Raw genomic sequence first — 14,676 nt, forward strand, 5'->3', positions numbered from 1 at the left:
TAAAAGCTGATGTTTTGTCACAGTCAGTTTTGATAATTACCACTGAGTAAGCCTCATAAAAACATTCACAGAGCTGCTACCCAGCAGCAAGGGGCCAGAGCTCTGAAACCCCACTCCTTCTCCATCTCAGAGGGACAGTGTGAAAGAACCTTGTTGCTACAAGTCAGAAGAGTGTTTTCAGAACCTGGTCCTGGATCTACTCTGACCAGAGCTCAAACTTAATGTACTTACAATCACTGAATTGTTTCAGTTGGAAGAGACCACAGAATGTTAGGGGGTGGAAGGGACCTCCAGAGCTCATCCAATCCAGCCCCCCCCTGCCAGGGCAGGATCACTTAGAGCAGGTCACACAAGAATACATCCAGGTGGGTTTTGAGTGTCTCCAGAGAAGGAGACAACCACCACCTTTCTGGACAGCCTGTTCCAGTATTTTGTTACTCTCAAAGTGAAAAGCTTTTCCTTCTGTTCCCATGGAACCTCCTCTGCTCCAGCTTGCACCCCTCACCCCTTGTCCTATCATTGGACACCACTGAGCAGAGCCTGGCTCTGTCCTCCTGACACTGCCCTGCACATCTTTATCAACATGAAGGAGCTCACCCCTCAGGCTCCTCTGCTCCAAGCTGCAGAGCCCCAGCTCCCTCAGTCTGTCCTCATAAGGCAGATGGTTCCACTGCCTTCAGCAGCTTTGTGCCTCTGTGCTGGACTCTTCTCAGGCAGTTCCCTGAGGTCCTTCTTGAACTGAGGGGCCCAGAACCGGACACAACATTCCAGATGTGGCCTCACCAGGGTAGGACAGAGTGAACCTCTCTCTACGTGATAACAACAGCCCTTCTAATCCACCCCAGGATGCCCTTGGCCTTCTTGGCCACATTGCTCCAGCTTTGCTCCTGCACCAGCTTCTTCAGGTCTGTCAACTCCGTGTTCCAGCAGCTTGTGAAAGACTGAAGTACAGACATGTATTAGAAACCCAGCACACAGAGCAAGGAGAAGGAGCATCCTGATTTTTCCAGCTTTGCTGCTGAGCAACACTGAAAATAGACTTCTATCCTCTTAAAAACAGGCATCACTTATCCTATGCTATTCCTTAACAAGGCCTCTTGCACTCCCAAACTGATCCCATATAGGTTTCTGAGTGCTTCTCCAAGAGTAAGTTTCCATAGCTCTCTAAGCACCTCCCCAGCTTCACTCTTCATGCTTAAACCCAAGGTCTCACCAGACCACAACATACCAGAAGAGATTGCTTTTCTTCTGGGTTTGTTTTTTTGAAACAAACTTAAAACCACATAGCAGAGGGGGTTGGGTTTTTTCCCTATTCTGGCTTTAAAACACATTATGGAGAAAGGTGAGAAGAAAAGCTCTTGAAACACTGGCTGTGCAAATGACAAAACCAGACCTTCAGGAAACTCTTTGGGGGTGAAGAGCCAGGGCACACACTTGTTATGGCACTTCAAAAGCACTACAAGATGGCACCATTCTGAAACACATCAGTAACCAAAGCCACACACTTGAAGTGACTGCAGCAGGTTTGAGTTCAGCCTCCCTAAGAATTAAACATGTTTGGAAAAGATTTTGTACAGTAGGTGCAGCTTACACTGAAAGTTCCACCTGACAGAGTTGTCTTCTCTTCAGAACTGTCAGTTAGAATGGCTTAGGTTGGAAGGGACCTCAGAGATCATCTACTCCAACCCCTTCTACATTGAGAGGGATTGCCTCTCAAGTAGACCAAGTTGCTCAAAGCCTCATCCAACCTGGCCTTGAACATCCCCAGGGAGGGGGCATCCCCAACCACTCTGGGCAACCTATTCCAAAGTCTCACCACACTCATACTGAAGAGCTCAGCTTCTTAAGATCCAGTCTCAACCTGCTCTCCCTCAGCTTCAAACCATTCAACCCTTGTCCTGTCACTAGACAACCTTATGAAAAGTCCCTCACCAAAAGAACCCTCCCCCTCTTATTCCAGAATGATTTCATGAGCAGAACCCAGCATGAGACAATTACAAACTGAGTTCTGGAAAACTGAAAAAAAAAAAAAAAAAAAAAAAAGCAAAGCTCAGCTGTCCCCCATCTGAGCTCAATTTGAACTGAAAATTGCTCTTCAAAACATGGATTTTTATAGTTTATATCAAAGAAATTTTGAAAAAGAGAAACACAACCACACCAGGGTGTCTCAGGTTACTACTGGCCAAATAAGGACTCCCAACAACTCCTAATTTGAGTTGCTACTCACTTGAAGCATACAAAGAGCTCAAACTCCAGCTGATACCACATTACTGCACTCTGAGTCATTCTCCTGACAAAGCCCCAGGCTGACATTTTGAAGAGTGACTTTGTGCTGTTGGTTTTACTGGAGACATGAGTGAGCAAGGGGAATAAGGCTGCACCTCCTACTGTTCCAAAGCTTGGCAGTGTTGGGTGTGAGCACCCTGTTCCAGATTCAGCTACAGGGGAAGCATTCCTCTTTTTAGCATCACATTTAGCCTCACACTTCTGCTTTCAAATACTAAGCAGGATGGCAGTCAGGGCAATTCACTCTCACCCAATTAGCCAAATCAACACCTTGACACTTCCTAGCAGGGAAAACTCAGCAGGCCAGGTGAGAACCACACTGACAATTGTTCAGCACAGCTGGTCCTGCCAGAAGGACCACTATGCATAACTCAAGTTACATATAGATATCTGAAAATGTTTCAGTTAAAGCTTTTCAAAATTCTTTACTGACCTAGTCACATCTCTCCAGCCCCACAGTCACCCACATTGTGTATGGATGAACTGTTCCACCACAGATCATCTGTGAACACAAATACCAGGAGAGCTCAGCAACCAACCTGCCCTTTATTTTGCATCTTAACCACACAAAGCATCCCAGGGAGAGGCAGGTCAACATTTGGTCACTTGAAAAGCATAGAAGCAGAATTGCTGGGCTGAGGACTTTGCAGGAATAAAAAATTTGTCTGGAATAAACTGAAGTCAATGCAAGCAGCAGCTGCTCATGACAGACCTGAATGTGGCTTTCTGGGAGAAATCATGCACCCACTGCTAAGCAAAAACTTAAGTCAGCTGAAGAGAATAGGAGGAAGTCAGTTTACTTAGGAAAGTAAAATGGCAACATGGATAAAGGAACAATCTGGGCAAGAAACAGCACTGTCTGGCCTGCATTCATCAGTGATCTGATTTCAGATCCTCTGCTCAGCTTTAGCAATGGCCTTTCACAGCTTCTGCTGCAACCTCAGACAACACAGGCATCACTGGACCATCATACTCCTGTGGCACTCTTACAGCCCCCAGGATGACATGTTAAAGTGTCTTAAACCTATAAACCAAGATTCAATCCCCCCAAGCAGAGAAATGCAGTTCATTATCATGACAGAGCACTATAGACAGCCAATTAAATGTCTAAAGAGCCACATACTTATGCTCTGTTAAGTGCCAATACATCCAAGGGGGTTGATTTGCATGGTTTTGTCTGCAGGAAAGGTGTTTTATTACCTTAAGTCTCTGATTGAAAGCATCAAACAGCAGTTTGATTCCATCCTGAGTCAGGTTAAGGATGAGGTCATGGCTAAGAGGTGACTGTAAGACAAAAAAAAAAAAAAAGAAAAAAGAAAAAGCTGTTAGGTTTTTAAGTTCAAGGCTTCTTTGTTAAGGTATCTACCACTGTGGAAGTATAAATTGGTTACTTGGGAAGAACAAAACTGCCTCAGAAAAACAACCACTTGTTGTTCAACAATAAGCATAACAACAACAAAAAAAAATATTCTGGCCAAATCTCTCAACTCCTTCAGGTGAAAACAAGTAGAATGGTTTGTGAGACCTGTACCCTGCAAGAATTCCCTAAGGGGTAGCTGTCCATGACTTGAAATGGAAGAGGTAAAAAAAAAACCCAAAACCTAAAACCACCAAACACAACACCTTGAAGATTAACCTTCCAAGTTCAGCATCAGAGACATCATGCAGGGACACTCTGGTGCCACCTTGGCATGTAAAAGTAGCAGCCCAGCTCACCAGGCCTCACATCAGAACCCAGCAGACATTGACAGAAAGATGGGGAGAAGGTTTTCCACTTCAGGAATCAGTGTGTCAGTCTTCTTCAGGCCTCAGAAGAAAGGCTTCAGACTCTCATGTTGTGAATTTAGGTTTCCTTAGTTACTGTGAATCATAACAACTAAAGGCTTCATTTGCAGCCTGCTGGAGTCAATAGGAGACATTCCACTGGCTTCACTGGTGTCTGTATAGGCTCTAGGCCATCTCAATGGGCTGCAGCACTTCTGCACCAGCACAATCCACAGATACAGTCAGTTGGCCTCAATTCAGCTGTTTGATCATGTACCATCTAAAGCATATTTGCTTCACAAAGCTCTACCCTCCACAACTGTCTCCTCAGAGGAAAAAATGCTGAAGGACAGGCAGGCAGCAACATTCATGCCCTAGCATTGCACCAAGCAGTTATCTTGCAAAAAGCAGAACGAGGATGGGACATCTGGAGCAGAGAGAGGCCTCTCCTGTGGGCAGCCACACCACACAGCCCTTCTTATGAATCAAGCATAAGCCATCTTACAGATGTTTCACCCTCCCCTTTGCTCTTCTGGAAGAAGGTCTGTGTTTTGACTCTCAGAAGTCTCATTTTCATCCTAAACTTTCTCACACTGTCTTCTAGCCTGGATGATTTTTTTGTGTGTGCATTGCCACCCCTCCCCAAACTATATATTTAAGTCATCAGATCCTAGCCTTCATACTGCTAGGTCAGAACAAGCCACAGGGCTTTCAGTTCCTACTTGTGAGGCTGATTTCTCATTCCCCTTGATCACTCCAGTAGCTTCTCCTGAAGCAAGTTCAGTTTGAGCTCATCTTTCTTGAGCTGATGTGTAAGCTGTCTCCTAAATTAAATCTTCCCAGCACCTGGCATAATGGCATCAATATTTCACTACTGCTGGCAAACTTGTATCATACCAAGTAGAACTGAAGCAGCAATACAGCCATGAGCCCAAGGTAAAAAGCTCCAATCCTGGATCCTGTTAAGGCTTCTTTAAAAATCATTTGTAAATTCTATTTAGGAAGGCCACAGGCAGAGCAAAAACCATGTGTGATGGTGCACTAAAATATGCCAACAGAATTCTGATGGGAGGTACAAGTCAAAGTGCAAGGTTCTGCCACCTGGGTTGGGCCAACCCCAGGCACAAATCCAGGCTGGGTGCAGAATGGGGTGAGAGGAGCTCTGAAGAAAGCCTTGGGGGTGTTGGTTGATGAGAAGCTTCCCATGAGCCAGCAGTGCCCTCATGCAGCCCAGGAGGCAGCTGTGTGCTGGGCTGCAGCCAGAGGAGTGTGGGCAGCAGGGCAAGAGAGGGGATTCAGCCTCTTTACTCTGCTTGACTGAGACTCCACCTCCAATCCTGCCTCCAAATTCTGGTGTCCCCAACATAAAAAGGGCAGAGAGTCCAGAGGAGAGCCACAAAGATGATCCAAGGCCTGAAGCACCTCTGCTGTAAGGACAGGCTGAGGGAGGTGGGGTAGTTCAGCCTGCAGAAGAGTCCAGAAGGACCTTAGAGCTGCCTTCCAATCCCTGAAGGGAACGTGCAGGAAGGCTGCAGAGGGACTTTTCATGAGGGTGTCTAGTGACAGAGCAAGGGGGAATGGTTTGAAGCTGAGGCAGAGCAGGGTCAGACTGGAGCTGAGAAAGAAGTTCTTCAGTAGGAGGATGGTGAGACTCTGGAATAGGCTGCCCAGGGAGGTTGTGGCTGCCTCCTCCTTGGGGGTGTTCAAGGCCAGGTTGGATGAGGTCTTGAGCAGCCAAGTCTAGTTGAGAGGAGTCCTAGCCCATGGCAGGGAGGTTGAAGTAGATGATCTGAGGTCCCTTCCAACCTGCATCATTCTTTGATATGCTCTGCATTCTACTGGTTTCTGAGCTGAATTTTCACAAGTTTATTCCAAATTTGCAAGTACTTTGGAGTGGGTGAGGAAAAAAAAAAAAAAAAAAAAACACAAACACCACCAAACATCTGAGAAAAAAATTGATAATTAGCACAACAAACAGCTTCTGGTCTGTGCTGCTGTATTTTCTAATGGGAAAAAAGAAAGTTTCAGATTTAGTTCACGTGACTCAATACACAAAATAGAACCTCAAGTATGAAAGATGATACCAGGAAGCAACAGGAGAGTCCTTGCTGAAGGAAGCAGCTCAGATGTGCAGTTATACTGCTAATCTATATAAAGCTGCAGGGAAAACTATTATCACTAAGCAACCTCAGTGACAAATCCAGAGGAAGAGGCTTGGGAAAACATACAAAGGCAATTAAGCACCCACTTAAACTGCCAGTTTGGGCATCCCATTTATGTCAAGTTAAAAAGAGCCACAGGCAGAGCTAATTGTATTTAATTGGCATATAAAATTTTGAAAGGAAATACTGCAGCCAGTTCCAGGATTAGAGATTCAGGATTTTAGATGCAACAAATTTACCATTTGATCATCCTCTTAGAAAGCCAAGAGGAAAGATGTTGATGGTTGAGCAGGTAGAGTTTAGCTTGATAAAAGTTGTGCATGGCAAAGTTGATTAAAAGCTTGGAATCTTTTAGGGATTGCAGCAGTGGCTCTCTGTGCCATGATGTTCTGCAGGAGGGTGAGGATACAGCCACAGTCAGCTGCAGGTCCTGAATGGCACATGGGAAATGGAATCATACACAGAAAAAATTATCAGCAGCACAACTGTTCCACACAGGTGAAGACTACTTTTGTTGGGCTATGAAGATGTTAGAAGGATTTTGACATTTATTTCAGTTTGGAAAGAAAAACACTACACCCTGTAGATAGAATAAAAATCCAGGCCACATGGTCCAGAGCTGCTTCCTAGCTTGCTCAAACCTGGCTTTCTAGCACTGGACCACTAATCCTTCAGTGACTCTACAAACCTGAGAGAACCAGGAATCTCACCATTTGTCTGAGCAAACCTAGAAATAATTCTGGAAAGCACTGTGGTAAGAAAAGCTGAACAGCCTCCAAAGCATCCAAACCCCAAGGAGCATATTCCCTGCCAGCCAGATGCTCCCAAGGATTAAGTACAAGGAGCAAGATTTTCAATTGGCAATTCAGCCACCATAAACCCCATAAATCTACATAATGTGAAACAAACAAAAAAAAAAAAAAAAGGATAAATTTAATTACAGGAAATCCATCTCCAGCAGCACATACCAGAGCTGAGCCCCTTCCCTAGCCAGTGCTCCCTGCAAACCTGTGAGGCCTCAAGCAGTATTCAGATACAAACTGGCACTGAGCAGACTTTGCCTTTCTCCTGATGCAAGGATCTGCAGGGCACAGGATGAATGCCCATTTCTCATCACTTACATTTGGAGAGTCACAGTCCAGCTTTGGCCATCTCCTGTTTCCCTCCCCTTTGTCATAGAATCACTTGGGAGACAAAAGCCCTCCAAGACCATCGAGTCCAACCATCAACCCAATGCCACCATGGCCCTTAAACCATATCCCCAAGTGCCATGACCACATTTCTTGAACACCTCCAGGCATGGGGACTCCACCACCTCCCTGGGCAGCCTGTGCCAATGCCTCACCATTCTTGCAGCAAAGAAATTCTTCCTCATCTCTAACCTAACCCTCCCCTGGCACAACTTCAGGCCACTTCCTTGTGTTTCATCACCTGATACTAGGGAGAAGAGGCCAAACCCCACCTCACTCCAACCTCCTTCCAGGGAGCTGTACAGCAATGAGGTCTCCTCTCAGCCTCTTTTTCTCCAGCCTTTCTAGGAAGTTGGTCTACTGTAGCCCCCTTCAAATCCCCAAAAGCTGCTCTAAGGCCTCCCCTGAGCCTTCTCTGGTCTGAACAGCCCCAACTCTCTCAGCCTGCCTTCATAGGAGAGGTTCTTCAGCCCTCTGATCACTATTGTGGCCTCCTCTGGACTCATTCCAGCAGTTCCATGTCCTTCTTGTATTGGGAGCTCCATAGCTGGACCCCAGCACTGCAGGTGGGGTCTCACCAGAGTGGAACAGAAGGGCAGAATCCCCTTCCTTAACCTGCTAGCCACTTTTCTTTGGATGCAGCCCAGGACACAGCTGGCTTCAGAGACTGGAACATCTGTGCATATGAGGAAAGGCTGAGAGAGCTGCATCTGTTTAGCTTAGAGAAGAGTTGGATCTTATTAACACTTACAGATACCTAGGTGTGAGTGTCAGGAAGATGGGGCCAGATTCTTCTTAGTGGTCCCCAGTGACAGGGCAAGAGGTAATGGCCATAAACTTGAACACAGGAAGTTCCATCTACACATGAGAAAGAACTTCTGTGTTTTGAGGGTGCTGGAGCACTGGAAAAGGCTGTCCACAGAGGTGGTAGAGTCTCAGTCTCTGGAGACTTTCAAGGCCAACCTGTTACTGTCTGACCTTCACTAAGTGACCCTGCTCTGGCAGGGAGGTTGGACTCTGATCTCCAGAGGCCCCTTTCAACCTCTACCATTCTGTGGTTCTCAGCACTCCCAAGTCCTTCTCCTCAGGACTGCTCTCTACCCATTCCCTGCCCAACCTGGACTTGTGCTTGGGATTGCCCCAACCCAGGTGGGGGATCCTCCCCTTGGATTTGGCAGACAATCACTACATTGTATGTCAGGATGACCCTCTAAAGCCTTCATTCTGGGACCCAAGGAAGTGGACTACAGAATCATAGATTGGTCTGGGTTGGAAGGGACCTCCAAAGGTCATCCAGTCCAACCCCCTCTGCAGTCAGCAGGAACATCCCCAACTGGATCAGACTGCTCAGAGCCCTGTCAAGTATCACCTTGTGAATATCTCCAGGGATGGGGCCCCAACCATGTCCCTGGGCAAGCTGTTGGAGTGTTCCACTCAGTGGGGCAGACCCCACTCCACTCACCTGCTCACTGTAGAGAACCTGGACGTTTTTGATAATGCGACAGTGCTTCTGAAGGATTGCTACAGCCTGAGCCAAGGGCATGCCTGTAGATAAAAAACAAAGACATTTCTTCAGATGGGAGATCAGCTTCCAGTGGTTTGTAACAGAAAGGTTACAGATGAGGTCAGAGCTGCCATCAGCAAACAGCAGGTTACAACAGGAAGGTATGCAATCGGCAAACAAGCTGTCCTGACTCACGGCACCAGCACAGACGTGGGGACAGAGACAGGGAAGTCATTGTTTATCTACCACCTTGTCAGGCACAGAGGAAACAAAAGGCTATCTAGCCACAAAATTTCAACAGCAAAGTTCAAGCAGAAAAAGCACAGCACTTGCCACAATCCTGACACAGCATCTTTTTGGGGTTGCCTATCTGCTAAGTGATGAAACAGCCGGGACCGAACGCCGCCAGATGTGGTGAGGGCACTCCTCTACACCCTCAGGAGGCTCCTGCAGCTCGTTTTATGGCATCCCCTTTATCAAGCTTGATAAAGCCCTGAGCAGTTATATCAGGTAGATACAAACAATGAGACAGAGCAGTGATTCTTCTCAGACCCAACAGGCCACATTAGCTCTGAGGCAGCCACATTTGTGTCACGGAGGGAACTTTATCAGTTTACAGACAAGATAAAGGTGCTAAACAATTTGGTGCAACTGAAGGAATACACTTAACCCTCTAACAACCCCAAGGGCTCTTTTCTTTGGGTGAGATTTTTTTCCCTTCAGTATCTTTCTTATCTTGACAGCTATATACTTTTAGAAATGGAATGGAACAATTGATTCTGCAGAAAGAATGGCACCACACCATCCCACCCTTTATCACACTTCAAGTCTTTGTTGCTTTTCCAAATGAAAGGTGAGCCTGCTCCTGGATTCCAAACAGGCCTTTTTAACAAAGAGAGGTTATGAGCTCATAACTGAGAAGCTTTATTTCCTTCCTAATTGCTGCAAGTCAATTTAGATTAGTTATCTGACATTTTCTTTACACTCCTTACAATGTTCTTCTGCATTTCTAGCTTTTAAGTATTAAGAAAGCTGCCTTTGGGAAAATTTACCATGGGACTTGAAGTTTATTTAGGGAATCATAGAATGGTCTGGGTTGAAAGGGACCTTCAAAGGTCATCCAGTCCAACCCCCCCTGCAAGTCAGCAGGGACATCCTCAACTAGATCAGGCTGCCCAGAGCCTTGTTGAGCCTCACCTTGAATGCCTCCAGGGATGGGGCCCCAACCACCTCCCTGGGCAACCTGTTCCAGTGTTCCAGCACCCTTATGGTGCAGAACTTGTTCCTAACATCCAGTCTAAATCTGCCCTTCTCTAGTTTGAAGCCATTGCCCCTCATCCTGTCCCTGCAGGCCTTTGCAAACAGTCTCTCTGCAGCCTTCTTGTAGCACCCCTCAGGTGCTGGAAGGTTGCTATTAGGTCTCTCTGGAGCCTTCTCTTCTCCAGGCTGAAGAAGCCAAGCTCCCTCAGCCTGTCCTCATGGCAGAGGTGCTCCAACCCCCTGAGCATTTTCATGGCCCTCCTCTGGACCCTCTCCATCAGGTCAATGTCCTTCCTGTATTGAGGGCTCCAGAGTTGGACACAGTACTCCAGGTGAGGCATTCACATTTCTAGTTACCAGCTACACCTCTCAGACTATATATCATGTTGCAAAGCACCTTTTAGACACTAGCTACAGGACCAAAGTGAGAAAACTCCCTCCCTCCCTCCCTCCCTTGAAATATATGTCACACATACCCCCACATCACCCTAGGCACTGCTTTAATGCAATACCAACATAACACTGAAAGGGAGAAGGGATCATTTTCACTGTCACACTAAACTACATGCCTGTTGTGCTCACAGACTGCAGATTTCCTGCAATTAGGAAACCAAGTTTGGGAAAAAAAAAAAAAAAACAGGCTTTCTAGATCACAACCACAGCAATTCCATTTATAAACACCATACACAACTGCTGCTGTGAAAGTGTTTTTCACATTAGCCTGCTTGAACTAGGATAGTCAGAAATCCTGGAAGCTTACTTTTTTTTTTTTTCCCTCCTTTTTGCAGACTGAAATTCTACACCAGGGGATGATACAGGAATTATTTTAACAAGGGTAATAAAATTAACATGCAGAGCCAGGCAATAAAGCAACACTGTTTCCTATTACCTAGGAAATGGCAGTTGCCTTGCAGCCCAAGTGCTGGGTTGTGCAAAGACAGCTCTTTTCTATCAGATAATATTTTCAGAATGGAAATGCTCATCAATAACAGCAAGAAGCCAAGATCAATGATGCTGCTGTGAGAGTTTTCACATTTCTTAATCTAGGACATGAGATGACAAAAAAAAAAAAAAAAAAAAAAGCAAGGATGCTTTAAAAGTACAAAGCCACTAATTTTAGGAGACCTGTAGAAATGAGACCATGGGCTCTTTAACCAAACAAGTAGCAAAGGCTGAAGCAAAGCCAGCTGACAGCATTTATACCCCAAGGGGAAGCATCAGGAGCAGGTAAGGTTTCAGTCACAAAGCATGTGGTTAAAGGAACTGTGCACAAACACCAAGCTCAGTTTGTAGCCTGATGTAAACTGATGCAATCTGGGGCTGGTAAGTATGCAAACAGCTGGCTCATGTGACTCCTTTACTCACAGCTTTCCCAAGCTACAAGCAAGTGGACATGGACTGATGTTGTTCAGTTCTCAGCCACGCAGAAAGCAGCAGATTTTGGCACACAGTTGCTTAGCAAAGCTATGATGAGCAACTCAAGTTCTCCAAGAGCAGCACACAGCATCTCAAATGTGTGGAGGAGACAGTATCCTCCCTCTGCCTCCATCAGCAGACAGCCAAAGGAGGACTAAAGGAACTGGGTTATTTTTCTCCACCCTTCTCACACACACACACTACACCCCCTTTTCCTCAACATTCATCAGCCTTTGCAGTCAAAGAGGAAAACAAAGAATTCTTTTTTCCCCCGCTCAGCAGTCAGGGGGGAAGGGGAAAGTCAACATGGTTTCCAGCACATCAGTCACTCAACCACACTGAGCCACAGCAAGGAACACCCACAAAGATCAGTGCTAGGTCTTGTCTATCACAAACACCTCCCTTTTCTAAATGCTGGAGTGGTACAAGTGGCTCAAGACACTCCTCTCACATACAGTGGTCATGAACAACATGGCTTGAAGAATTCGTATATGCTATGACTGCATCTTGAGGGGCACAGGGGTAGAGGAGTGAATAAACATTCATTAAATCTCACTTCTCACTTCACTGACAAGAGAAAAAAGGAAGGATAGAAGAAAATCCAAGAGGAGATGAATTGTAACAAATTATATAAGGGGAAGTGAAGTTCGTTAGGAAAAGAAAGTATAAAAAGCAAGGGAAATGAAAGTATGCCTTAGAAATTATACACCTCAAAGGCTAATAACACAGCTATAGGCACTGCAGAATAAGTATTTAATTGTTCTCTTTTAAAACAGCAGGAATGTAGCCCAAGAAGAGCAGCGACACAGGTACATAATTGAAGACAAAACTCAGCCCTGGTTAATTTTTTTGTGCTCTGGTCACAGAATGAGTCAAGGCTGGAGCCAGAAACAGAATCCAAAAAACTCATGTAAAAAATTTTCCTGGCATTTCCCCTCAGTCATCTCCACTGTGGGCACAATACTGGAAGCCAGAGTCAGCAGCAGTTCAGGAATACTGCCATTAGCCCTGCTCAGAGCAGAGCTAAACAAACCCTGCTGGCAGCCAGGATCCCATTTACACCAGCCCTCCCAACCTCACTACCAGTAACACAGCCAAACCCAGCTCCAGCAGCAGGGACCATGTTCATCCAGCATCAGGAGCACAGGACAAAGTGAAGGATCTTAATACCTCGTCAGCCTCCTGCTCTGGAGCAGCAGGTCATGCTAATTATACATTAGACACATCACGTGGTGGCTATGTTTACTCCAAGCATTACAGCCCAGTGCCCTCCCTCTTACATCTCTCCCTCTGTGTGTACACAGAGAGACACAGATCACAGCTTGAACCAGGAGACTGCATTCACGGGCTTCTTTGGGGGGTGCTCTTAGGAAAATCCAAGGCATTTCCCCTCTTTATTTTTCGTTGTTGTTTTTTTTTTTTTTTAGTGAGAAGAACAGAGGGAAGCTGGTACTACATATTTCTGCAGACTGGCAGGGTGTATAATCCCAGCTTGCTTTTCATTTTAGGTAACACAGGCACTAAAGGATGGCAGAAGGTCACAGAGAGCAGAGAGCACAGTCACACGTTAGCAGTACAAGGAGATCACCAAGATTTCAAAGTGTGGGACCCAAGGTGCTATAATTAGCCTCCAAAAGCCACTCCAACACTCCCAGTAACCAGCCAGTACTTAACTCTGAAGCCACAACAGCATGAACAGCCCTTTGTGTCTCAAGGGGTTCATACAAACAACTCCAGGTCACAGCACCACTCCTCTAGTGTCATCCAAGTTCGTGGCAGTTGTGTCACAATGTTCTTTAAGGAACAGTCTGTCCCCCTGCTGCCAGCAGCAAAGTGTAACTCAAGTGCTGGCAGATACAGAGGGCTGCCACGCAGAGCTCTGTTTACATTAGCCAAACTGCTACTACCATTAACCGTGCTTTAGACAAAGCAACAGCAGCCACGGAAAACTCTTGAAAGAAAAAGAGCCCAGTGTGGAGATCTCAAACAATCACTCAGAAAATCAAACAGCTACAGAGCTTCTCAGAGGTTTGAGGACCACCAATATCTGCTGGCAAACACAGGCCACCTGGAAAACCCACACCATCCGAGTTTCAACTGCACACCAAAGTGACCTAAGCCAAATTTTCACCGTCTAAAGTTCTTTCTTATGGCAGCAAATAAGGCAATGGCTGGTAGGAAAAGAACTCTCTGAGAGATAAAAAGACAAATCATTAAAGGGGAGAAATGCTCCTTATCTAACCCTCAGGAAACCTTTCCAGAGTTTATTTTCTCCACTATAATGTCACAACCTGGCAACAACACAAAGAAGCTGTGAAACTCAACTCATATTTATGAAGACTTTGTACAAAAAAACCCCACAAATGCACAGTATTTACGCCAAGTATCAGTTAGAGCTGTTGGTATCAGCTGACACACATTCAGGTGACAATCAGCACATCCACGGAGTGGATTTAAGCAATTACCAGTCTGAGATGGCAAACCAAAACAGAACAAGGTGAAGGAAGCAAAGAAAACGAACGAGCTGATAAACAAAGCACAACTTAGCATGCAGTTGCTCAAGATGAGACTATACACAACAAGGGAACTCCTAGAGCTCCTACATTAGCATTTTAAGCTACAGAGAAGGGTGAGCTTTGACTCTTTCTCCCTTTCACTCCTGCAACCCCCTGAAAACCCTGGGAGAAACTTTACGAACGACGGACCAGAATCCCCCGCAGGTCCCACGCACAGAGCCCGGGGCAGGCAGGCAAGCTCCAGAGAGACACACACACACACTTACCCAAGGTGAACTCCCATTGCTCGTTCCCCAGAGACCGCTCGGGCACCACCTCCAGATCTAGCATTGGCTCAGGTAGCGCGGAGGCCGCGGGCTGGCACGGCAGGTCACCGGTGGCTCCGCCGGACCTCTGAGAGAAGCAGGAGGGAAGCTCGCAAGCCTGCATCCCGACCCCCCACCATGCCACCACTCCCCGGGGGAACCCGCCACCCCCAACCCAGCCGGGGAACAGCGCTGAGTCACAGCGGAACCCCCCCGCGTCGAGCTGAGGAGGGGGAACCCGGGCACCGCCACCACACCAACCAGCCCCCTCTC

General features: G+C 46.4%; 1 protein-coding gene across 2 annotated transcripts in view; it reads right to left on the reverse strand.

Annotated features, from left to right (window-relative positions):
• PHAF1 (phagosome assembly factor 1) overlaps positions 1–14,428 on the reverse strand; it is a 38,644-nt gene extending 24,216 nt beyond the window's left edge. The window contains exons 1-3 of one of the 2 annotated variants that reach the window (XM_054389752.1): positions 14,365–14,428; positions 8,865–8,947; positions 3,487–3,570 (exon numbers count right to left, since the gene is read on the reverse strand). In XM_054389752.1, the coding sequence (XP_054245727.1) occupies positions 3,487–3,570; positions 8,865–8,947; positions 14,365–14,428 (231 nt within the window). The remainder of the gene's footprint in view (positions 1–3,486; positions 3,571–8,864; positions 8,948–14,364) is intronic. The other variant, XM_054389753.1, reaches the window with a different exon arrangement.
• Between the last annotated feature and the right edge of the window lie 248 nt (positions 14,429–14,676).

Source organism: Indicator indicator, chromosome 19 (assembly GCF_027791375.1).
Source record: "Indicator indicator isolate 239-I01 chromosome 19, UM_Iind_1.1, whole genome shotgun sequence".
Classification (NCBI taxonomy): Eukaryota; Metazoa; Chordata; class Aves; order Piciformes; family Indicatoridae; genus Indicator; species Indicator indicator.